This window comes from Zootoca vivipara, chromosome 7 (genome assembly GCF_965207765.1).
Source record: "Zootoca vivipara chromosome 7, rZooViv2.hap1.1, whole genome shotgun sequence".
NCBI classification, from domain to species: Eukaryota; Metazoa; Chordata; class Lepidosauria; order Squamata; family Lacertidae; genus Zootoca; species Zootoca vivipara.
In genome coordinates, this window is record NC_142590.1 from 2,321,697 (window position 1) to 2,347,450 (window position 25,754).

Consider the following 25,754-nt stretch of genomic DNA (forward strand, 5'->3'; position numbering starts at 1 on the left):
AGACCCGTCTTTGCCACTGGGATTACTGGTGCAATGCGCCAGGGCGCTGGGCACTCAGGGGCGCCCCAGCAAGTGGAGGAGCTGCGTGGCGGCCTCCCCTTTCCCTCCTGGACGCCCGCCAGCTGCATCGCTCAGGGCAGAGCAGGGAGGTATGCGAAGCAGAGCAGGGGCACTAGGACCCTGTTCCGCTCTGCAGCGCCTGGCGCTGCCACTGCTATCACCACCTTTTTATCATTATTATTATTACTATTATGTTTACTTTTTTACTTTCATTTATTTTTAAAAAATAAATGCCCACCGCCCGCCCTTCCTCGTTGCGGCCAGGGTATAGCAGGTAACCCTTCCCAGAGGTGAGTTCAGGCAGGAGGGAAACGGGGCGGGGCAGGGGGCGCCGGAGGGATTTTTACACCACGATGCTGGATACCCTTAAGACGGCCCTGCATAACTCCCTACCCTCTGATGACAATAGGGGTGCCCAGCGGCAAAGAGTGTGTGCTGTGAGCCTGGAAGCCCTGAGTTCAAATGTCACCTCAGCTGTGAACTCAGCATGGATGTGCAAAACGGAGGTGGCAGCAGTACTAGTCAGTACAAACACAGCTCTCACAGGCAGGAGGGGAATCTGCAGAGGCACCGTCTATTTTTTCTTATTATTAAGATCTTAGGAAAGTGAAATTCAGAAAAAGGGAGGCATGACTGTAGCTGGAAGGGGAGGAGTCACTCTCAGAAAGTGCACCATGCCTAAGCCAACCTGCACAGAGAGGGCTCTGTTTAGAAAGCTGCTTTGCTTCGCCTCAGAAAGCCAGTTGGTATTACATCACTTCAGGCCCATTTCGGATATTAGTTGAGTGCAGAGACTTCCTGATCTGTTTACGACACTCACCGAAGGTCTTTGCCGAGGGAGAGCTACAGAGCAGGCTGCGCACATTGGCAGAAAGTCCAGGACGCAAGGGGACCAGAGGGGCATCGGGAACATCGCCTGCCCTCCCCCCCCCCCGGATCCCTTCAAGGCGCACCTTGGCCATGTCCCTTGTGGAGACCATCCGCCTCTGGAGCGAGGGTGTCTCTGCGGCAGATCGCAAAGACTGGCCAGGAGCCCTGGCTGCCTTCACTGCCGTTCAGAAGCCTTCTTCCAAAATCTGCTTTAACATCGGCTGCATCCACCTGATCATGGGGAATTTGGAGGAAGCCCAGCAGGTAAAGTGGGCATGTCTTAATGTTGTGCAGGGGGTGATTATTATTATTATTATTATTATTATTATTATTATTATTATTATTATTAAAACCCTAGCAACCGGTAACTGGTGGGTTGCTGCTCTAGCTGAGGACATATTGAAAGAACTTTCACGGAGAGGGATTCGCAAAAAGCCAGCAGAGAACAAAGTAAAAGTTTCACATTTTTTTATTACGGCAGTTCTGAGTTGCAGTTGATTTAACTGGCAAGTGACTGGACTTTCTTTCCTAAAAACAGCTGGGTATTCTTCTACATATTATACCAAATAAGAATTTAGGATTGTACTGGTTTTGGCTGTAGATTTTTCAAAACAGACAAATAAACCTCCCCTGCATGTAGTAAGCTAGCAGGTCGGGGCGGAGGTTTAGCGTAACTGTCTCCTTGATTTGTTAATTTTCTACTTGCAGGAATGGGTGATCTAGGGCTATTCATTTTATCTCAGCCTAACCTATGCCACAGGGTGGTTGCAAAAACTAAATCTTGGGAGGTGGTGGTAAAGATAGAATCCTGTACACTTTGAGCAAAGGGCACAATATAGATATAATTATTATGATGCATATTAATTATGAAACACTACATTGTGATTTGAACATTGAAAGAGTACAGCGCTATATAAAGATGATTGATTAAATATTATATTATTATGAGCCAAACTGTCACACCATTCAACCACTTCCTCAGAAGTTCCTAGAATTAGGGACAGGCTCAGGCCCAGCATGGTGGTCAGAGTAATTGTACAGGGCCAGTGAAACCACAAAAGCTGCAATTGTAAAGTTCACCGATTGTTCAGAAGCTGAAGTGTGGAGCACTGTAATAGCCTTGCACCCACCAGCCAGTGCTGTAAAAGTGAGCTGCCGCAGATATTTCAAATCTAATTGTAAAACAGGAAATTGCATAAAAGGGTGCACAAGAGAAACCTTGCAGGTTTGACTCAGAGGATGACTGGCTAGTTCAGGTCCGCAATGCATTTTTGAACTGCCTACCCAAACACAGAGTTGCTGGGTTTTGATTTCAAAACAATACTGCCCTGCTAGGTGCAATAACAGAAAGAGCTAGAAAACTGAGGGTCCCGGGTGGAACCTGGCAGGTTGTGAGTAGAGGCTGGAGGTCACTGATGTGGCCGACTCCAGTGTTGGACACCCGTCGGGAACACTGTGTGTGTCAGAAATCATGCCTATTTCTTCATAACGTCTGCTTCCTTCAGGCTCTTACCAGAAGCATTAACAACGACAAACACTTAGCAGTGGCCTACTTCCACCGAGGATCTGTGGCTTACCAGATGGAAATGTGAGTTGTTATTATCTTCTATCCTGGCTCTTCCTCTCAAAGGAGCCCTGGGCAGCAAAAAACAAAGCAGAAACAAAGCAAAAGAAACCAAATACAGTTAAAAATAAAAACATTTTCATAGTTAAAAACAAATTAAAAACTAGGGGATGGTGCCTCTGCTTGCTGCACTCACCAACTTCACCTGCCACATTGCCAACTGGCCATCCCCCACAAAGGACCCCACCTCCCTCCTGTTACATTTCCCTCACTGCTCACCCCCAACTCCGTCTACCATTAAAGCTTGCTGCAGGTCTGTTCAGTGGAGGGGGATGCCCTTCACACTACAGTACCTTCCTCCTCAGTTAGCACCTCCCCTGGTCTGCTTGCCACCCATGCCGCTTGCTCACTGGTCTGCAGTTCCTCAGGCTGGAGTTATCATGACCACCTCTGGGCAGCCACATGAACTGCTGCATGACAACAGCCTTACCCAGGAGTCAGCAAATTTTTTTTAGCCGTGGGCCGGTCCACTGTCCCTCAGACCTTGTGGCGGGCCGAAGAAGTGGCACCCGGGGGGGGGGTGGGAGAAGAGGCGAAGGGGGTAAGTAATCCTCCTCCCTACCCCCAGCCGCTGCGCTTACCTTCCCAGGGGCTGCCACTGCCACCACCGCCACTGCTGCTTCTGCTTCTCGTGGGTAGGCAGAGGGAGCTCGTCCACTCCCCTCTCTGGCCCACAGGAGCACCAGGGCGGCGCGAAAGGGCTGGCTCCGGAGAGGGGCTGCTTAAAATGGCACTCAGCCAGTTCAGCCCAGCCCCCTTTCTCCTCTAGGCATGGCGGGGAGAAGCCAGGAAGAGGAAGGGAGGAGGCACGCGGCGGTGTGTGGGAGGGAGGGGGGAAATGGCGCAGAAAAGAAATGGCGCATCCCGAACGAACAGAATCCCCAAGCTGATACATATACAGTCTGCGGGCTGGATCCTGAAGGCAATTGGACCAGATCCTTAGTGGGCCTTAGTTTTCCGACCCCTGGCCTTACCCTTTTATGTACATAGGAAGATATAATGTAATGTAATACCCTACAACAGAGCTTTCCAAATTGGGTGTTGTGACACGTTAGTGTGTCGGCTGCAGTGTGTAGGTCATAGCTGCCAAGTCTCCCGTTTTCCCTGGGAAACCCCCGTTTTTAAAGCCGTTTCCCGCTGTCATCCCGAATGGCGAAATATCCCGTAATTCCCCCGGATTTCTTCCGGTGCCGCTCTGCCCATGTCTGGGCACCGGAAATCGGGCAGCGCTGGCACCAGAAGTTGCTTCTATGCATGTCTGGACATGCATAGAAGCGATTTCCGGTGTCAGCGCTGCTGATCCCATATTTTTCTAACTGGGACTTGGCAGCTATGGTGTAGGTGTGTTGCACAAATGCTCTCTGTGCTCCTTCTAGAGCTGGAAAGGGGTTAGTTTAACCTCCGGTTTGTAGTAAAACTGAATTACTGTGTCGTGAATTGATGCATATTTAAAAAGTGTGTCACCAACATGAAAAGTTTGGAAAGCTCTGCCCTACAAGGTTAATGGGACAGTTTATGATATTTTTTGCATTTCATCTTTATTAAATTTTCTTCTTAAAATACATCATAATTGTCATTTGGCGCCAGAAAAGAGCGGGAAGGGACCCAGGGGCAAAAAGCATTTCCCACGCAGCGTGAGGCAGCGGGTGTCGATTTTTTTAGGAGAGGTGCGTATAGCCTCCTCAGAGTTGCACGTTAGCGGGGAGGGTGCTGAGCCGCGGCAGGAGGAGGAGGAGGAGGCAGAGGAGGAGGAGGCTTGCTGGGTCGGCGAGTCCTGAGCCTCTGGGACGCAGCAGTGCTCTGTAGCACTTTGAATCCTCCTCCTGCTGCCGTGGCTCGGGGCGCTCCACGCGGCGCTGCTGGGTGCTTTGTCGGTGGTTCAGCAGCAGCAGCAGCCAGTTCCAGACGCCGAGCCACGGCAGCAGGAGGAGGATTCAAAGTCCTACAGAGCACTGCTGCATCCCAGAGGCTCGGGACTCTCCAGCCCCTCCCACTGCGCTCTAGGCTGTTTGTGTCCCTGCGTCCGTTGTGTGCTTCCCCCGACATCGCGTCTCCCGCCGTGCGCACGCATGCCCTCCCGCCTTTCCCAACCCACCCAGAGCCGAGCCCGCCTTGCCTCATTCTTTTTACGGCTATCTGAACCGCTAGGTGGGGGGAGGGGTTGGGATGCGGCAATGGGGTGGTGGTGGGGAACGGTGGTGGTGGGGTGGGGATGGGGAACGGCAGCTCCATCGCGCGCTCGCGTCACAATCCCTCGCGGTCCCTTTCCCTCTTCACCTCGCGCCGTTAGTCGGGAGGCGAGGCGGTTTGGAGGGGAAGCCGTTGAGGGAGAGAGAACCGCATTCCGCCCCCCCCCCCCGCGCTCGAGGGTGCGAGTGAGTGCGCGGGGACGGGGAGTGCGCGAGGATTGGGCTCTGTGCGTCCAGTCCCCATGTCCGTGGGGCACATGCGCAGTAGCGCAAACCCAGGGACACAGGGAATACTGGACGCAGAGACACTTGCACTTTATTATATAGGATAAATAGAGATGGTTTCCAACATGTTTAGATGAAGCTCTTTATCAAGGGAAATCTGTAACATACAAACCAAAACAAAATTATGCACTCTAAAAAGATGCTAAGTTGCATATTCTGAAAAGACAGCAGCCCAGTATACAAAACCATGCCCAGCAAATTCAGAGCGCACACAGCTTCAGCACTATATTGTGTGTTGTTGTTTAAATGTTAACTATATACAAAAAATTAATTCATAAAAACCTTTAATACTCAATATCACAATCACAGAAAAAATGTAACTTGGAAAAAGAGAGAGAAACCTCCTTTATAGCATGCCCTACGATGTGAATAAAAAAGAATAATTAGAACAATTGTCTTAGAATGAACAAAAGCACTTCTTCTTTTTTCTTTTTTTAAAAAGCCAGACAGCGCCCGCGGGGTATGGAACTGCCGCTAAGCAATCGGTGAATCTGTAAAGATTGTTCCGAAGTAACCGCTAGGCTAAGCTGGCCCAACCAAAGCACTTCTGAGGATCGTCAAAATATCCTGTCATTTTGTTAAGAAGTACTTCCTCTCCTTCCTTGCTTTCCAGGTATGAGTCAGCCATTAATGACTTGAAAGAGGCATTTGCTCAGCTGCGAGGGAACAACCTCATAGACTACAAGATCCTAGGCCTGCAGTTTAGGTTGTTTGCCTGTGAGGTAAGTTTGGGGTTTGAGGAAGCAAACCCCACAGGAAGCAGCCAACTGGCTCAGTGGACGGTGCCTCAATTTTAGCATATTTCCATCCTAAGCTTACCTGCTTTTTAAAGTTACAGGTAGGTAGCCGTGTTGGTCTGAGTCGAAGCAAAATAAAAAAATTCCTTCAGTAGCACCTTAAAGACCAACTAAGTTTTTATTTTGGTATGAGCTTTCGTGTGCTACTGAAGGAATTTTTTTTATTTTGCTTTTTAAAATCAGTTATTTTATTTGTCTCTTGTCTTCTTCCAATGAGCTCAACCCTGCGAGGGTCCAAGCCCAAAGACAAGCATTTGAAAGCTTATTTCTTCATTGGCAAACTCAGAACCCCACAAATTGCTCATCCCTTCCCCTGGATCATCCTCCTGCCCCATACCTCTTCTGCCTGCCCATCCCCCCATTCCTCAGGCAGGTAACTGTGAGTGAAAGTCCATCAGTCCAGGCTCTGGACTGGTGTTGTATTCAACAAATACTGTTCTCACTCTGGGTGAGAGACCATCCCAAAGGCATCTTGTTAGCTTCAGGAATTTGAACCCAGGTCCTCTCAGCATTCTACCTGCTACTCCATCCAAGGAGATGTGATTAGGTTCAGACTGTTATTCTCTGGCACTCCTGCCCCTTTCCCAACAGGTGTTATACAACAAAGCCCTTGCGCATTCCAAGCTGGAGGACTGGAAGAAGGCGGAGGAGCACCTGGCAAGGGCAATGAAACTGAAGAGCGAAACCCGTCACAACAAAATCGACAGGGCCATGGAATCCCTCCTGGTAAGAAAATGAAGGAAACGGCAATCAATTAGCCTAGGCTCAAAATCCAAAGGCTTTGTAACTTTTGAGGTGGTGTATTGTGTGAACGTTCCATTTAAGAAGGTAGCAATGCATCGCTTTGCTCTGGGGATCAAGAAACAGTTTCTGAAACTTGCATTTTGAACCCTGAGACCTGGCCATCCCATCAAAATATGTATGTTGTTGGGGGAAATAGTTGTGCAGAAGTGAGGAAATGCTGTGTTTTGAAATTTTGTCTACTGTACGACTGTTTAAAGTTGCATAGGAATCCAGTCTTTCTTTGTATTTGGTCGTTAGAATAATGACTATAACAGTGCTCCTCAATCTAGTACCTTCCAGATTTTGCAGCAACTCCTACTGCCATCAGCTTCAGACAGCATGGGCAATTGTCAGGGAAGAAGTTCAACCACATCTGGAGAGCACCAGGTTGGGGGAGGCTGGGCTATCATATGGCCCCCTCACTATCCTATGTGTAACAAGCCTGGTACACAAATATTGGACAAAGCATGCTGGATTATTAAACCATGTTTTTTTTTTAGCAGGTGGCCTTGGAAAATGGTGAAGTGATTGACTTTTGTTTGTGTGTTGCAGAAGCAAAGATTCTTTCAGCCCTTTGTGATTCCTGAAGGGAAATTGTTTCGGCCAAATGAGAAGCAAGTGGCACAGCTGGAGAAGAAAGATTACTTAGGGAAATCTATGGTAGGAAGTTAATCTATGGCAGAAGTGCAAGCAAATTTCACTTGTATTCCTAAAAGGTCATTCATGTTAGACAGTAATAGAGTTGCCAGCTGTCTAGATTAACACAACCCGGCCTGCTCTGGTGCCTTTAACAGTAGTTTGATGCAGAAATCAGCAAGTGAAGCTTCTCGTAGCATGGAGACAGCCACAACCAAATCCCCGTGAAAGAAACAGCTACAGAGGCTGTCTGAAACGTCAGCAACTAACTGGAACTATAATTTTATAATAAAATATTTTTCAAAAGCACACCACAATAAGAAAAAAATAACGCTTTCAGATAGGAATCCTCCTTTTACTATTCAATTCAAAGAGCGTGTGCAAGTTTTTAAATTGTGATTTTATTGTGTTGCTCAAATAAGCAGAGCTCCACTTGCCCAATGGGATTTCCCTCTCCTCTCCTTCCTGCTAGTATTTAGATAAAGGTACGTAATAGCACCTCTCTATTCTGCCTTGGTCAGACCACACTTGGAGTTCTGTGCCCAGTTCTGGGCACCAAATCAAGAAGGATATTTGCAAACTGGAAGGTGTGCAGAAGAGGGCAACCAAGATGATTAAGGGTTTGGAAACTAAACCTTATGAGGAACAGTTGAGGAAGCTGGGTATGTTTAGCCTGGAAAAGAGGAGACTGAGAGGAGATATGAAAGTCACCTTCAAATATCTCAAGGGCTGTCATATGGAGAATGAAGCAGGCTTGTTTTCTCCTACTGTGGAGGTTAGGCCCCAACCAATGGCTTCAAGTTACGAGAAAGAAGATTCCGACTAAGCATTGGGAAGAACTTTCTAACAGTAAGAGCTGTTTGACTGTGGAACAGACTCAGAAGGTGGTGGACTCTCCTTCACTGGAAGTTTTTAAGCAGAGGTTGGGTGACTATCTGCCATAGATGCTTTAGTTGAAATTCCTGCATTGCAGGGGGTTGAAGGAATTCAGCTTATTGGCAAGGAATGCCAGGGTCAAATAAAACTTCAGTGAGTCCCTAACAAAGGAGAGAAATTGGGAACCCTGCTAATAATTACTTTTATCTATGTAGTGCTGAAGGTGCAGGCACTCAGGAGGTTAATATGAGCAGCCTAGCGGAAAACTAGATTAAGAGAGCATAAACCATTTGACATTACCAGTGTGAATAAAGCTATTAAGCATGTTCTTCCTCCTCCTCCTAACTCCAGGTTGTGGCTTCTGTGGTTGACAATGATGAGTTTTCAGGCTTTGCGCCTCTTCAGCCTCAGGTAAGACAGAGGACTTTTCTATGACAGAACATTTTGATGCACTTCCCCCCAAACCAGCTTCAATCTGAATTGAGAAAAAGAATGACCTGGCTGTGATTTAAGCTGTAATGTATCCACAGTCTTACTGTCAATGAACTGGAGGCAGCAGCACTGGGAAAGATCCCTGATCAAGTTTTCAGACAGAGAGGCAGGCAGCACAGGCCACACACACTCCAGCAAGCATTGGGTGTGCGCCTGTGTTGCTCAGCTGTGTTGCTCTGTGATGCACCGCAGCATTTGTCAGAGTGGGCAGAAAGTGGTTGCCAGGCGGAGTAGTAGGTGTCAATGCACCACCTAAACTACTAGCCTGCTGCCCTTGAGATGCAGTGGGAGGTGCCATCCTGCTGCCAGTGTTGAAGTAAGATCCAGCTGCTAGTCCAGCCAGCTTCTGTACAAGGAAAAGGGGAGGATGCCATCTTGGCTCTGGCCTCAGGCAGCAGAACGTCCTGGGCTGGCCTTGGTAGCAATGTCAAAACTCCCAACCCCACTCTAGTCTGAAACACTTGCATCTCTCTTCAGCCCAGATAGATTCTGAACACAGGGCCTGACTTTAAAGTTAACTGCAGTACTGTATATAGGAGAGGTTAATGCTAAAATATGTTGCTTGCAGACATCAGAACCACCTCCCAGACTAAAATCACCAGAAGGCCTCAGGTAAGATCAATAAACTGCAGAGAACCCCAGCATTCACAAAGTGATTCACAGGAGATTTTGCTCTCCTATGACTAGATAAGGAATAGAGAAAATAAACCCCAAAATCTGTTTAGAACTGAGTACAGCACTGTGAAGTCTGGATGTCTTCATTCTGAGTGTATGGGTGGTATCTGACAAAATATTTCCGTTAGCACAAGGACTTCCATTTCTGCAATGGAACTTCCTCTCCCTCTCCTCTTCCTGCGTGTCCCCCCCCCCCACCCTCCCCAACTCTGCTCCAGAGAGTTGATTGAACCACCATAATTGATTTAGGGGCCACATGGGAGATGCATGGGGAGAAAAGAGGGAGGGGAAGCTCAGTTGCACAGCCAAAAGTTATTGGTCTCAGACAAATACTTGATTTGGATCTGGACTTATGAATCTACACCATCTTAACAGAAACACATTTTATCCCCCCCACCCTTTTTTGCTTCATTCATAAAACATTCCAAACTAGCAAACACTAGTGATATGAAATACAACTTTTGAAATACAATAGTCTACGCTTGGGATGTTTGCACAAACTATTCCACTTAGGATTTTCTGTTTAATACAGGCTGTTTCAACAATATAAATAGGTGACTTCTGGGCACATGTGCATAACAAAAGAAAGCAGCCACCTGACTATTTCCCCCCCCCACCATAGCTGCCAAGTTATCCCTTATTTTAAGGGATTTTCCCTTATGCTGAATAGGCTTCCTCGTGAGAAAAGGGAAAACTTGGCAGCTATGCCCCCCACACCTAGCTCACTGTTGGGATGTGCACTAAAGCAATCAGATGATGATGATGAAACTGTCAGCTGATTTGTCATGCAGGGCCCTGCAAGGAGAACCTCACAGAGTCCTGTACGAATTCATACCAGAAACAGCAGCGGAACTTGGAGTCCTTCCTGGAAACATTGTTTTTGTCTTGAAGAAGGCGAAAGACAACTGGGCTACTGTTGTCTTTAATGGGAAGGTATAAGGCCAGCAAGGGTAATTCTACAGAGAACACCTGCACTGTTGTTCCACTGGCATGAACTGTTGGTGCCATTCTGGGGTTGGATTCTAGTTGTCTTGAACTACGGTAAACAGTTCAAGCTGTCTACTCAGGATTCACTGCAGGGGGTGAAAAACCACATGTGCACTAGGTGGCACTGTTGAGCTCCATCAGATATAGGGGCTCAGCACAGTGGCAGGTAGTCTAAAGTGCTTGAGGTTCAGAATGTGCTGTGGGCTTGAGTTCTGATGTGGACTAATTCTTCTGAGACAGAATAGTACCACCCCATAGGGTTATCTCGTGCCCAGCTCTGCTCCTAGACACCATGTAAAGGAGACATGCCTTCATACATGGGTGTACCCAGGATCAAAACTAGGGGGAGCCAAGGGGACGGGCCAAGGCACGGAAGGGGAGGGACCACAAAGTGGGCGGGAACGGCGAACTCTCGCTCCGCCGGGCTGTGCCCCTCCCTAGAAGCAGGGCTGGTGGGCGGAGGCGGAGCCCAGCCCAGCAGAGCGCGAGTTCAGCGTTCCCGCCCACCGCGCCGCGCTCTCTGGTTCCCCGCCGCGCTTGGCCTTGCCAGAGGGTGCTGGAGGGAGGGTGCGGCGCGGCGCGGCGGGAATGGCGAACTCGTGCTCCGCCGGGCTGTGCTCCGCCTCTGCCCACCAGCCCTGCTTCTAGAGTAGGGCAGCTGCCCTAACTTGCCCCGTGGTGGGTACGCCCTTGCCTTCATAGATCCAATCAATATATGGTAGCATAGTTGCAGGTGGGTTTTGCACAGGGGCGTAGCCAGGATGAAAATTAGGGGGCCAAGGGGCGGGGCCAAGTGGCGGGGGGAGGGGCCACAGTGGGGCAAGGAAAGCTCCCTTCTCCCTTGCCAGCTTTCCCTCCACCCGCCCCGGCGATCGCGGAGGTGGAGGAGGGGAACGGAGCAGCCCGATTTCGGGCTGCTCCGACCCCCTCCTCCCCTTCCTTGAATGGCAGGGGCGAGGGGGTGCCAGGATCAGCCCGAAATCGGACTGCTCCGACTCCCTCCTCCCCCTCCGCGATCAGCAGGGGCGAGGGGGCGCCAGGATCAGCCCGAAATCGGGCTGCTCCGATCCCCTCCTCCCCCTCTGCGATCGCCGGGACGGGTGGAGGGAAAGCCCCAGAGTGGTTGCCTGGCTTTCCCTCTGCCCGCCCCACAGCCAGCAAGGGAGAAGGGAGACGTTTCCCTTCTCCCTTGCTGGCTGTGGGGTGGGCGGAGGGAAAGCCAGCCAAACGCTTTGCCAGCCAGGGAGAAGGGAGACGGCACCGGGCGGGCAGCGGGGCAGGCTGGCCAGCGGCCCTGCTTCTAGGGGGGGGCAACTGCCCCCTCCTGCCCCCCTGCCTACGCCCATGGTTTTGCATGTTCATATTTTGGCTGTTTTCTGCTGCACAATACAACAGTTTATCAACTGTTGGGTCTGGAAACCAAGCCTTAAGAGGAACAGTTGAGAGAACTGGGTATGTTTAGCCTGCTAAGGAGACCATGAGGAGATATGATAGCCATAATATCTAAAGGGCTGTCACATGGAAGGTGGAGCAAGCTTGTTTTCTCTTGCTCCAGAGGCTAGGACCTGAATCAATCGATTTAAGTTACAAGAAAGGCAATTCCAACTAAACATCAGGAAGAACTTTCTGACAGTAAGAGCTGCTCAACAGTGGAACCGACTGCCATGAGAGGTGGTGGACTCTTCTTCCTTGGAGGTTTTTAAGCAGAGGTGGAATGGTCATCTGTCATGGATGCTTTAGTTGAGATGTCCGAATTGCAGGGGGTGGGACTAGAGGTCCCTCAGGATCTCTTCCAGCTCTACAATTCCATGATTCTCCATAGTAGGGAAGCACTACATAAACATTAGGTAAAAGATCCGAAGGGGGTATGAGAAGTTGCCTCTGAGATCCCCACCCCACCCCAGCCACCTCTCACCGCCTTCAGGCAACTTTTCATGTAAAACGACTTGCTTAGACCTGATGGAGTGAATCAGTGAAGTTAAAATGCTGCCATTCAAAATCTGGAGGGGTGAAAGAGCCCCCTGTGTGCAGTCTTGGAGTCTTTTCTTTGCCCACAATGTACAACTCTGACACCATCCTGTCTCCTAGCAATATCTTGGTTTTGCTTTTTGTACAGCAAGGGATCATACCCTGCAACTTCCTAGAGCCAATGGAAAGGAAATTCTCTTCAGGCCAGGTAAGAAAATAAATATTAATTCTTAGGGCAAAACTTGACACGATAATTTATACAAGGCTGCTTGCCAAAAATGGGAGTGTGTGTTTGGTTTCCCTCTGTAACCCTGGCCCAATTCGCCCATGTGCCAACATCACCAACATTGTGTGCTTCCCCGCCAAAGATGTCAGGTAGGGAAATGGCTACTGTTGTAACATTAGTGGACAGGTAAGGTGTCTTGAATATTATGGATGAATATGCACACCACTCATTTCCACTTATCCTATGTCTATTTCCACTTTTGCTGTTATGACAAGGACACTTTGCTTTACTGTCCATATATCATTTGGTCTAGTCCAGGGGTAGGCAACCCAAGGCCCATGGGCTGGATGCGGCCCAGTTGCCTTCTCAATGCAGCCCGCAGACAGTCCAGGAATCAGCATGTTTTTACATGAGTAGAATGTGTCCTTTTCTTTAAAATGCATCTCTGGGTTATTTGTGGGGCGTAGGAATTCGTCCCCCCCCCCAAAAAAATAGTCCGGCCCACCACATGGTTTGAGGGATGGTGGACCAGCCCATGGCTGAAAAAGGTTGCTGACCCCTGGTCTAGTCTCTTGTTATTCTGGATAGTACCTTCCAGATTTTGCAGAAACATTTAATTAACATTTAGACATTTAATTTCACATTTATAAAACAAAACCTATACAGTGGAACCTCGGTTTATGAACACCTCGGTTTATGAATTTTCGGTTTATGAACACCGCGGACCCATCTGGAACGGATTAATTCATTTTCCATTACTTTCAATGGGAAAGTTCGCTTCAGTTTATGAACGCTTCAGTTTATGAACAGACTTCCGGAACCAATTGTGTTCATAAACCGAGGTACCACTGTACATCTTAAATTATAAAACACTAAAGAAATAAGGCAAACATACAAAATCACCACAGGAGCAAATATAAAGTACAAGGAACAGATAATCTTGGAAAATGCTACAGAGGAAATACTGTATTCTGAAATGTCAATAATAAGACCATTATATTTAATACTAGCTGTACCCAGCCACGCGTTGCTGTGGCTGAGTCTAAGATTGGATGTGAGTTTTGTTGGCAGGTGAGACACAGACAGCAGGGCTGTATTGAATGTAGAGAAGACCCCCCTGTCCCCCATTTCATAGTTCCCCCCAAAAGACCCCAGCCGTCTTTGTCGGAGCAGGAGTGGCCAGGCAGCTGTTCACATGTACCCGGCACCCTGACCTCTCCCTCCCCCCCTTGCATACCACATGTTCCCGGCAGTACCGCATACTCCCAGCAGGGTCCACCGGGGAAGGAGCAGGATCCGGCCGTCGCCATCGGAGCAGGAGTCGCTGGGCAGCCACTCCCATGCACCCGGCACCACGACCTCCCCCTCCCCCCCACGCTTACTGCATGTTCCCGGCGGTACCGCATACTCCTGGCAGGGTCCGCCGGGGAATGAGCAGGATCCGGGAGTCGCCAGGGAGTCGCTTCCAGCAGCCTCTCCTTGGTGATGCATTTAGTATAGCGTGTGTTACTTCAACGCCCAGCAGATGGCACTCTGCTTGCGAAAAACAGGGTTTTACCTGCCACAGGTGACACCTGTGTAATCTAAGTATATGCAAACACTCCCGTATGCGCATGCAACGCTGTGTCCAAATTTCAACGCAATCGGTCAAGCACTTTTGGAGAGTTTTGGTCACCAATAAACGCATAGCTGTCAACCCTCCCTTTTTTGTGGGAAACTCCCTTATTCCAAGCCACAGCTGTCAACCTTCCCCTTTTTTGCTGGAAATTCCCTTATTCCAGCACCATTTCCCGCTGCTATCCTGGATTGTTAAATATACCGTAGACTGTTTCCGGGACAGGTGAGGCTGCTGATCCCTTATTTTCAAATCCGAAAGTTGACAGCTATGCACACTTACATTTTAATTTATATATATTTTTGTTTCCCTGTTTGTAAAACCCATAGGCAAAGAAAAGCACCTGGGAAGATAATAAGTTGCCCAAGAACAGCTGAGATTTGAACTCAGCCCTCCCTGCACAGTGAGGGTCAAATGATTGCCTGCTCACCTGGTCTCTTTTTGAAGGAATGGCATGAGTACAATGTGTGTGACTGGATTATGCATGTAAAACCTCTTCTCAGAACCCAATAGGCAGGATCTAATATAAACTCATTTACAGGCTCGTGAAATAGTTAACTGGATAACTTGTTGGTGAACGATTAGGCAAGGTTTCAAGTTTAAAACTCTTCCATCAAGTTAAACACTTTCTGTCTGTGGAATATTACAGAGTTACGGTACTCCAAATCTTGCCTGCTCTTTCGCTTCCAACAAAGAGGGGCTGCCTTGCGTATTTTGCATTGCTCATTTCTGCGATGGGTGCAGCAATTGCACCAGGCACAGGTGCATGGCAGTCACACTTGTTTCCATTTCATACAGCAAGGAATTGGTGCAGATGTTGACATCCCTCCTCCACCCAGCTTTGCTGCCCCAGATTGCCCTGAGAAGTGTCCCTCAGGTAAGTAGGAGTGATAGACAGTGAATCCTTTCTAAGGTCCAATGCATATATGACAGTAGTTCTATTTGGCACGCTGCACAAGTATAAAGACTACACAGAAAGAGGGGAAGCAGGGACAAATGTACTAAGCTCTTCCCTCTCTCCCCGTCACTTTGCCCATCACTCTTTATGAGATGGAGTGAAAGTGAAGTTTCTGAAGTAGGGAGCCTTCTCTGCATGATTTAGAACCCCAATTTTGTATGGTTCTAAACCACATTGAGAGCCACTGTCTGTGTACCACCCGGGCACATTTTTTGGGTTATTCCCTCTTCACAAAACTGCTCTTCTTTTTCTTCCAGATGAGAAAGGAGCACCACAGGTAAATGACCAGCTTGCAGTGTGAGCTTCTGGACATGGGACACAAGCCTAAGAATTGGTGTGATATATTGATGCATAACTGAGCCGAAACAAAGAGAGGAGGCAGGGCTGGGGCTGGGGAGTTCTCACGCTCTGCATTTGAACATGGCCAACTGGAAACCTAAGGGTCCCAAAGTTTTGATTTCAAGTTTGATAGTTCAGTGTCCATATGTAAACAACAACAACAACAAGCCACCCATCTGATTGGGTTGCCCCAGTCATTCTGGGCATTCCCAACAAATTATAAAACAATCGTAAAATATCAAAATTAAAAACTTCCCTATACAGGGCTGCCTTCGCATGTCTTCAGAAAGTCATATAGTTGCTTACCGGTACAGTGGTACCTCTACTTACGAATTTAATGCGTTCCGAACGCACATTTGTAAGTCGAAAAAATTTGTAAGTCGAATCCCATAGGAATGCATTGGGAGAAAAAATTCGTAAGTAGAAGCAACCCTATCTAAAAATTCGTAAGTAGAAAAAATCCTATCTAAACTGCATCCAAGATGGCGGACGGAGCTCCATTCGTAAGTAGAAACATTCGTAAGTAGAGTTATTCGTAAGTAGAGGTACCACTGTACTTGTTTGACATCTGATGGGAGGGCGTTCCAGAGGGCAGGCGCCACTACCAAGAAGGCCATTTGCCTGGTTCCTGTAACCACACTGAAGGCCCTTGGAGCAATGAAGGCCCTTGGAGCTGGACCTCAGTGTCCGGGTTGAACGATGGGGGTAGAGACACTCATTCAGGTATACTGGGCTGAAGCTTTTGTATTGATAAACAAATAGCATACAAAGAAATAGCTCTTGCAGTTACCTTTGGTTTTGTAGCCCAGCCACTCATCCTTTAACCATGCTAATTTTCCTTGAAGTCCAAATTTAAAATAACAACCTTAGGGATTACCAGTCAACTAACTTTGATTTTCACTGATGTTCTAGATCCATTTAAGTTGGCTTTCAAGCCTGATTTGCCATCCTGTGGGATGATCTTTGCCATGAGAGAAAGGGTGGGAAAGACAAGCCTGTTGATTCTCTCTGACCTCTCCATGGCTTGCCATACCAGGATATTCCTCTGGACTGTAATATTCATGTTGGAGGTAACTTTCTGCAGTGGTTCTGCTCCTTGGAGGAGGGCCAGCTACAGAAGGTAGAGCTGTGGGCTTGGTGGTCAACAAGCCCCTCCCTTACCCCATCCAGTAATTATGCTTTGGGGTCCTACAAGGTTCTGTTCTATCACCCATGCCCTTTAACAGATACCTGAAACCACAGGAAGAGGTCATCCAGAGTTCAACTGAGATGTCACCAAGATGCAAGTGACACTAAGTGTTCTCTCTCTTTCATCAAACTCAGGTGTTGCACAGGGTGTGCTAAATCAGTGCCCAAGCACAGTAACAGACTGGATGAGGCTCAGTCCAGACTAGATGGCCGTTTGTGGATGGTATTCAATTGGTTCTAATGGGGTTTGTTACTCCCCCAGCCCCCAAAAGCAGGGATAGGGAGCTTGTGTTCCTCCAGATGTTGCTCGGATTACAGTTACCATTACCCCTGACTGAGGCTGAAGGGATTTGCGGGGGTCAAAGGTTCTCCAATCTTGCCCTAAAGGGTCATGTTTGCCACCCAGAGGTGCTTTTTAACCCAGCAGTGTGATAGAGACCCCAGTGACCTCTGAACACATTTTAGCAGCTTAGACTGATATGCCAATTGCGACCTACCTGGACAGAGATAGTCTTGTTTCCATTATCCATCTTCTGGTGATCTTTGCTGTATGTGGCAGCCAAGTCAGGTGTGGTGCATGTCTATGAGGCAGAAGGCCTTTTTGGTAGGAACACACTGACTGTGAGATGCTCCCCTGGTTTTTAGAGGTGAGGTGAGGAGCTTTTTGTTTTTACTGGCCCTTAGCTATACTGATTTTACTACTTCCTTTTTTAGTCTTTGCTTCTATGGGCTACCATTGTATTTCAATAGCATGAGCTCTCCACAGAACTTTGCGATTGGATGGTGTTGTAAAGATTGTAAATAAATAACAAGTTGCCTCTGAGCATAGACAGAGCACACTTTTTAGATTTTCAATGTACAAGGATTCCATCTCATGGCAGAGTTCCCAGTACACCACCATTTGTTTCAGAAATTAAGCACTCATAAAATCATAGAGTTGGAAGAGACCACAAGGGCCATCCAGTCCAACCCCCTGCCAAGCAGGAAACACCATCAAAGCATTCTGGACAACAACCTTTCTCCCTCCTCTATGTGACATCCTTTTATATATTTGAACATGGCTATCATATCACCCCTTAACCTTCTCTTCTCCAGGCTAAACATACCCAGCTCCCTAAGCCATTCCTCATAAGGCATCGTCTCCAGGCCTTTGACCATTTTGGTTGCCCTCCTCTGGAGACGTTCCAGCTTGTCAGTATCCTTCTTGAACTGCGGTGCCCAGAACTGGACACAGTACTACAGGTGAGGTCTGACCAGAGCAGAATACAGTGGTACTATTACTTCTCTTGATCTAGATGCTATACTCCTATTGATGCAGCCCAGAATTGCATTGGCTTTTTAGCTGCTGCATCACACTGTTGACTCATGTCAAGTTTGTGGTCTACCAAGACTCCTAGATCCTTTTCACATGTACTGTATTTGTGCCTTTCATTTTTTTTGCCCAAGTGTAGTACTTTACAGTTCTCCCTGTTAAAATTCATCTTGTTTGCTTTGGCCCAGTTGTCTAATCTGTTAAGGTCATTTTGAAGTGTTATCCTGTCCTCTGGGGTATTAGCCACCCCTCCCAATTTGGTGTCATCTGCAAACTTGCTCAGGATGCCCTCAAGCCCATCATCCAAGTCATTGATAAAGATGTTGAATAAGACTGGGCCCAAGACAGAACCCTGTGGCACCCCACTAGTCACTTCTCTCCAGGATGAAGAGGAGCCATTGATGAGCACCCTTTGGGTTTGGTCAGTCAGCCAGTTACAAATCCACTGAATAGTAGCATTGTCTAGCCCACATTTTACCAGCTTCTTTACAAGAATATCATGGGGCACCTTGTCAAAGGCCTTGCTGAAATCAAGATAGGCTATATCCACAGCGTTCCCTTCATCTACCAGGCTTGTAATTCTGTCAAAAATGAGATCAGATTAGTCTGACATGACTTATTTTTCAGAAACCCATGCTGACTTTTAGTGATCACAGCGTTCCTTTCTAGGTGCTCACAGACCGTTTGCTGAATGATCTGCTCTAGAATCTTTCCTGGTATTGATGTCAGGCTGACTGGGCGGCAATTGTTTGGGTCCTCTCTTTCCCCCTTTTTGAAAATAGGGACAACATTTGCCCTCCTCCAGTCTGCTGGGACTTCGCCTGTTTTACAGGAATTCCCAAAGATTACTGCCAGTGGTTCTGAAATCACCTCTGCCAGTTCTTTTAATACTCTTGGATGTAGTTCATCTGGCCCTGGAGACTTGAATACATCTAAACTAGCCAAGTATTCTTGTACTACCTCCTTACTTGTTTGGGGCTGTGTTTCCCCTGCTGAATCATCTGCTCCATATTCTTCAGGTCGGGCATTGTTTTCTTTTTTGGAGAAGACTTAGGCAAAGAAGGCATTGAGGAGTTCTGCCCTTTCTCTGTCCCCTGTTCCAATTTCTCCATCTTCTCCTCTGAGTGACCCCACTGTTTCCTTGTTCTTCCTTTTGCTACGGACATACCCATAAAAGCCCTTTTTGTTGCTTTTAACCTCTCTGGCGAGCCCGAGTTCATTCTGTACTTTAGTTTTTCTGACTTTGTCTCTACACGTGCTGGCTATATGTTTGAATTCCTCTCTGGTGATTTCCCCCCTTTTCCATTTTTTCTACATATCCCTTTTAAATCTTAACTCAGTTAAAAGTTATTTAGATAGCCACCCTGGCTTCTTTAGGCACCTTCCATGTTTCCGTCTCATTGGTATTGCCTGAAGTTGTGCTTTTAATATCTCCCTTTTAACGAACTCCCAACCATCATGAACACCCTTTCCTTTTAGTATTTCTGTCCATGCGATCTCACCCAGCGTTTCCCTAAGTTTTCTGAAGTCGCTTTCTTAAAGTCTAGAATTTGAGTCTTAGTATGCTTGGTTGCTCCTTTCCGCTGTATAATAAACTCCAGAAGAACATGGTCACTCCCACCTCATGATCCTGCCACTTCTACCCCGCTAACCAGGTCATCACTATTGGTTAGGACCAGATCTAAAATGGCTGATCCTCTTGTTGCTTCTCCCACTTTCTGGACAATGAAATTGTCTGCAAGGCCAGTGAGGAATCTGTTTGTCCTTATGCTCTTGGCTGAGTTTGACATCCAACAAATATCAGGATAGTTGAAATCCCCCATTACTACTATCTCACCTCCTTTTGAATGCCTGGTCATCTGTTCCAGGAAGGCATCATCTGTGTCCTCAGTTTGTCTTGGGGATCTATAGTAAACTCCCACAATGAGATCACTGTTATTTTGCTCTCCCTTAATTTTCACCCAGATACTCTCAATTTGGCTTTGAAGTTTTAAATCCTGGATCTCTTCACAGGTATACACATCCCTGACGTATAACGCTACTCATCCTCCTTTCCTGTTTGGTCTATTTCTCTGAAATAGATCGTATCCTTCTATTACTACATTCCAATCATGAGACTCATCCCACCAGGTTTCAGTGATGCCTGTTGTTGTTGTTGTTGTTGTTGTTGTTCAGTGGTGCCTATTATTATGGCTATTACTCTTTACCTTTTGCTGAATAGGATCCCGAGAACACATTTCAACTTATTTTTGAAAAATTGAAAGACCCTGGCACTCCTGTACCATTTCCCTCCTCCTACAGTTCGTTGGCCTGGACACCCCCTACATTGTCAAAGTGCATTACAAATACACCATAGCCCTGCAAGGGAGCCCTGAGATGTCTTACTGCAACCTTTTGGAGAAAGTGTGCCTGAAGCTGGGACTCTCCCCCCAGCACACGAAACTGAGGTAAGAGATGTGCCCTGGCCTCCCTTTGGCTAATCCACCTCTACTGAGGAGAGAGGGATGCTTCTGTATTCACTTGTTTCTGCTGTCTGTTGTTCAGCTATCAACCTACAGACAGCAAGGAACTGGTGCTGCTCAGTGAAGATAGCAGGATGGAGACCATGTGGAGTCATGCCAAGGACAATTGCTTGACATTATGGTGCAGCAGTGAGCAGGTAGGCAATACTGGAGCAGAAGGCATTCTGTCACCAACCTCTGCCCACTTCCCCAAAATATTTCAGAGCCCTTTGCTGAAAGTCCAGCTTCTATTTAAAAAGAAAACACAGTCACTGCTATTAACCCTTTTACTTAAGGCAGTTCAGCAAAATGTGCAGGTGTTTTCATGCTCAGTCACTCAGAAAAGAAGAAGCCCTGTTTCCTCCTTTCTTCCTGCAATCTGGCCTACGAGAACAGTGGCAATGGGATAATTGACAAGCACTTTAATATTTATAATTGGCTTTTTTATTTTTTAAAAAATTCACTTTAATTAAACATTGCTTATATTTAGCTTTTTATAGTTTTGAATTGACTTGATGGCATCAGTGATGTTGGTGGATAAATATTTGAAAATATCCCAGTCTATTGATTGGAACAGATAGAATTGCAGCATAGCTTTCATTTTTTGTCCCCTAACTGTGCCCACAGTGGAGTGTGTACCAAGTGTAATCCCCGGGTTCAAATCAAACTAAGTTCACTTCATGACCACTGCCAACTTGATTCTCAGTCTAACCTTTGTGAAAAAAGAAAGGTGTGTGAAAATAAACCTGTGTATACCACCTGCAGGGTAAAGGTAAAGGGACCCCTGACCATTAGGTCCAGTCGTGACCAACTCTGGGGTTGCGCGCTCATCTCGCATTATTAGCCGAGGGAGCTGACGTACAATTTCCAGGTCATGTGGCCAGCATGACAAAGCCGCTTCTGGCAAACCAGAGCAGCACACGGAAACGCCGTTTACCTTCCCGCTGTAGCGGTACCCATCTATCTACTTGCACTTTGACGTGCTTTCGAACTGCTAGGTTGGCAGGAGCTGGGACCGAGCAACGGGAGCTCACCCCGTCGTGGGGATTCAAACTGCCGACCTTCTAATCAGCAAGCCCTAGGCTCTGTGGTTTAACCCACAGCGCCACCCGCATCCCACCTGCAGGATACAAAAGTACTAAAAATCACCTTTGCCTTACCTCTTCTCCTGCTTGCCATCACCCTGCCTTCACTGAATAAAACACTCTGTTTGCAGTTCAGGGTGGAAAAAGGAGCAAAGTACATGCATAAAAACTACACACAGATCCAAAATGGATGAATGGGCATGTCCAGTTGAACTTCTGATTTCTACTGGACTGAAAGTATTTTGGAAAGAAGTTGCCATCTGGCATGGCAGGAAGTTTCTATTTAATACAAGCCTAAAGCTGCTGCCTTGGTCTTGCACTATTAGCTGCACAGTTGTTTGGATCCCAGTCATTAGGCAAAAGCATATGACTCTTTAAAGCACAAGATTTATTTTCTTGATCTGACATTTGTATTTCCACGGGGCAGAATAGTCCTGGATATAAATCTCAAGAGATTTGCAAAGCCATCAGTAAAAATGAGCTCCTATCTGGTGGCCGGCACTCCAGGAATATTCTGGACTCTACAGCTTGTGTGTGAAAGAAATTGACAATCATCCCCTCAATAAGTATGAACCTATAGAGGTTTGGTGCACATTTTGCACAGCAAGGGACCAGGAGATGGCAAGGATGGTAGAAGTGTTGTGCTGTTTGCTGCCTTCTTAGCAACTCTCACCTCTTTCCCCTCATCAGCACACCAGTATTTCTACACAACTCGCCTTCTCCCTTGCCCATACAATTGCGACTAAGGTGGGATACATGGAAGTGGGATGAGGCTTGCAAATGATAAAATATATAAAATTAAGAGTGGAATTGTATTCGAATAGCATATTCATAAGTGGGTTTGAGGTTTTGGAGTTCTCTTCTAAGCTCTGATCTGCATTGTAAAATTAGGAAATCTTAGAACTGGCTCATAGAATCATAGAGTTGGAAAGAGAGCACAAGGACCATCCAGTCCAACCCCCTGCCAAGCAGGAAACACCATCAAAGCATTCCTGACAGATGGCTGTCAAGCCTCTGCTCAAAGACCTCATATCATAGTTACAAACAGCCCCAAGAAAACAAATACTCCATCTTATTTGTTCCAGTAATTCCCAAACTCCTAGAAGCTGTCAGCATGTGACAGCAGCCAGACCCCAGGGAACAGCTTTGACCGGCTGGCTAAACCAGATGAGGGCTTGAGTTAGGGACCTCCCTTCCATGTGGTTTCTGCATGTGCTGTAGAGGGAGGTGAGACGCAGGTGGGGCTCATTCACCTGGGAAGGTAGTCCATCTGATTCTCGCTTCTGCTGCCTTGTGGGACATCTTCGGGAGAAAGAAAGGCTAAGGAGTAAACCCTACACAAATCCACAGTATCTAAGATGGTTGGGTGGCACCTTGTATGCCTCCTTCCAGCATCTCTTGTAGCCAAGCTGGTGTCAAAGATACTGTAATTGCTCTGCTTTCCTTTGGACCACATCAGCAAGGCCAAGAGAGTGGTCTTGCCGTCTGGACAGCCCAGGATCTCCAAACACACTGCCCACACTTTGCTGCTGCTAACTCAGCCGTTTGACTTCACCCCTGGAGGCACAATCCATTGTCTCGCGAGACAGATGGATTTTTCTGCAGAGTTCATTGCTCTGGACTTGGGACCTTTTCTGTCAGATCCCCCTGCAGGTAGGTAAATCCGTTGCACACAACTTGATATTTTGATCACTCCCAACAAGGCATTATCTGAATGCCCAGAACAGAGAGTCATACAGAAGCATAGTGGGCAGGCTCCTCTGATAGGAGGTAGCTCTCTCTTGCCCATTGTAAACACAGCCCTTCCTTCCTGCTTTGAAGGGATGGAAGTGTGCCTCACACACCTGGTGTTTCCAAACCGTTTGCACCAACCCCTCTAAAAAAAGTTCAGGACTCTGCTGAACTTCAGCATACAAACATGATATCCATGTGAAAACATGAGAGAGGAGGCCTAATACTGGCTCTGTGAATGACTTAATTTCTGTTAACCCTGATGAAGATTTTCCAGTTGCAATATTAGATAGATATGAAGAACATGGGAGGCTTGTTTGTTTTTAACGTACTGCTCATTAAGGAAATGGCTAGAGAGATGTTTGAGCTGGCTGTTTCTTACACCAGGCAGGAAAGGACGATCTAAATATGGAAGATGGAAAGGAGGCTGAGCAGAAGATAACAAAACAGACAGATGCCAAACAGGTTGTAGCACGGTATACTTATGAAGCCAGCCAGCCAGAGGACTTGGAATTCCAACAGGGGGAGACAATACTGGTTCTGGCTAAAGGTAAACTAACCCTAAATCAGAGAACCTTACTAACCATACATGGGGGATCTACCACCCTACACAATTCCTTTGTTTTAGGGACATTACGCAAAAGTTGCCATAACTCCATATATTGAAAGAACTTCAAGGATGCAAATTCATTTTCTTGAAGAATCAACTCTAACCTATAATTTGCTATATTCGCTGTGTTTTCTTCAAGAGTGTGAACATGCAGTACTTGAAGGTTGTGACCTGTATCAGGCATGTGTATCGAGGTTTCCAAACCCAAGAACCATGCAGAAGACCTCTTCCTTAGGGTCAAGAGCTCTTTCAGAAAGTGGTGCTGGTGCCACTGGTATTTGCCACTAGTTCTTTTAACAGCCCCACCAGTCCTTTTTTGTACCCTAGTCAAGTCTTGCTAAACAAATGTAGCAATGTTAACAGATGAAGATGGTTAGTCTGTTCCTACTTAACTGCTTTACAAAAACACAGTTATAATTCTTAGTCCCTTATGAGTATCAAGTACAGTGGTACCTCTGGTTGTGGACACGATCCGGTTCCGGGGTGCCGTTCTCACCCCGAAAAGTCTGCAACCAGAGCGGTGCTTCTGTGCACGTGCAAAGCACGATAGAGCGCTTCTGCACATGCAGCGAAACCTGGAAGTAAACACTTCCGGGTTGTCCGCATTCGCAAGATGAAAAGACGCAACCTGAAGTGGACGCAACAGGAGGTATGACTGTACTGAGCAGATGACCTGGCTCTCCATTATTCCCAGTCCTTGTTCTGACATGAAAGGTCAGCAAGAGGGGTCACGACCTCTGTACCTTCAGGAGTTGTGAAACAGCTGATAAAGTGCAACTTGTCATGTTGGGATAAGAGAAGTCGTACCTTCAAAAATTCCCTCTGCTACAAAACTATGAGAGGCACAGGTGATCCATTCTCCTTTACATCTTGGTTGCATTTCTCAAAGGCACTGCACATTCTGGTTGGATTCTTTACATTCCATCTCTTCCTGATTCTTGCCCATTAATGGATTAAGTTTGTGACTCTAACACAATGTTATTTCATCTTCTAGTGAATGATGAGTGGCTGGAAGGGGAGTGCAATGGAAAAGTTGGCATTTTCCCCAAAGCCTTTGTTGAAGAAGACAGCAGCCAAGACCCCAAATCTCTTTCTACAGTGTAACAAGCTCAAAACCCCACAAAGAACCAAGAGGACCCCAATGCGTTTTCCTCTGAAGGCAGGAATGTCATAAGACATTTAATCCATGTTCGCTGAATCTTCTAGGGATTGATTTATCTTATTTCTTGAATATCCATTGAGGTCTGCACTGGGTTTTTTAACATATCTCCTAGCTAAAACATGAGCCAAACTGGTTATATGAGAAAACTGTTGGGTTCATCCTTCTATGACCAGTCATAATGGTTACAGCAATAGCAGACAACATGGTTGTCCATTTCAGTTTCTGGCACGGGTTCCCAAGTCACTGTCTACAGAGGACATGCACACAGCTTTAACTTCTCTAAGATGAATCCCCCTTGGCTTCTGAAGTCTGTTCTGCATCCTCTTGCTGTAACACCTTATTTATCAGGGCACCTTATTCAAGATGAAACAAAAGGTGCAGGAGAAGCTACAAGGCCTCTCATGTCCTGCGGCAAAAGAGTTTTGGTGGTTTTTCTTAACTGCATGTGTGTCTCTGGGATACAACCTGGGAATCCCAGTTAACAGACTTGAAAAGTTAGTTTGCAAGAATTCAGCTTCCAGGTGATTAATCATCAGTGGTTCAGTTACTCTGCAATGCCTTTCCAGAATGATAGCTACATTTTGAAATGCTTAATAAATCCTTGAAAGGCAGTACAGCTCTCAGTCACTTTTAGATGTTCGAAGTTTCCACAAAAAGCTGCAGTTCTGTCATTTTCTCAATAAAACTGCATTGTTCTTTAATGTGTGTGTCTGTCTTACCACTCAGACTTAAAGAAATCATGAAACGACTCCTTAGTAAAAAGGGCTGGCAATTTCATTCTGGTT

General features: G+C 46.9%; 1 protein-coding gene across 1 annotated transcript; it reads left to right on the forward strand.

The window, feature by feature from the left end:
* The first annotated feature begins 755 nt into the window (after positions 1–755).
* Positions 756–25,670, forward strand: NCF2 (neutrophil cytosolic factor 2). The gene is made up of 15 exons (XM_060276549.2): positions 756–1,194; positions 2,436–2,518; positions 5,642–5,750; positions 6,417–6,551; positions 7,161–7,268; positions 8,472–8,531; positions 9,181–9,224; positions 10,079–10,220; positions 12,391–12,450; positions 14,882–14,960; positions 15,299–15,318; positions 20,182–20,327; positions 20,425–20,539; positions 23,585–23,747; positions 24,802–25,670. The coding sequence occupies exons 1-15, from the start codon at positions 1,021–1,023 to the stop codon at positions 24,909–24,911; spliced, it is 1,548 nt and encodes a 515-aa protein (XP_060132532.2). The 5' UTR covers positions 756–1,020; the 3' UTR covers positions 24,912–25,670.
* Positions 25,671–25,754: the final 84 nt, after the last annotated feature.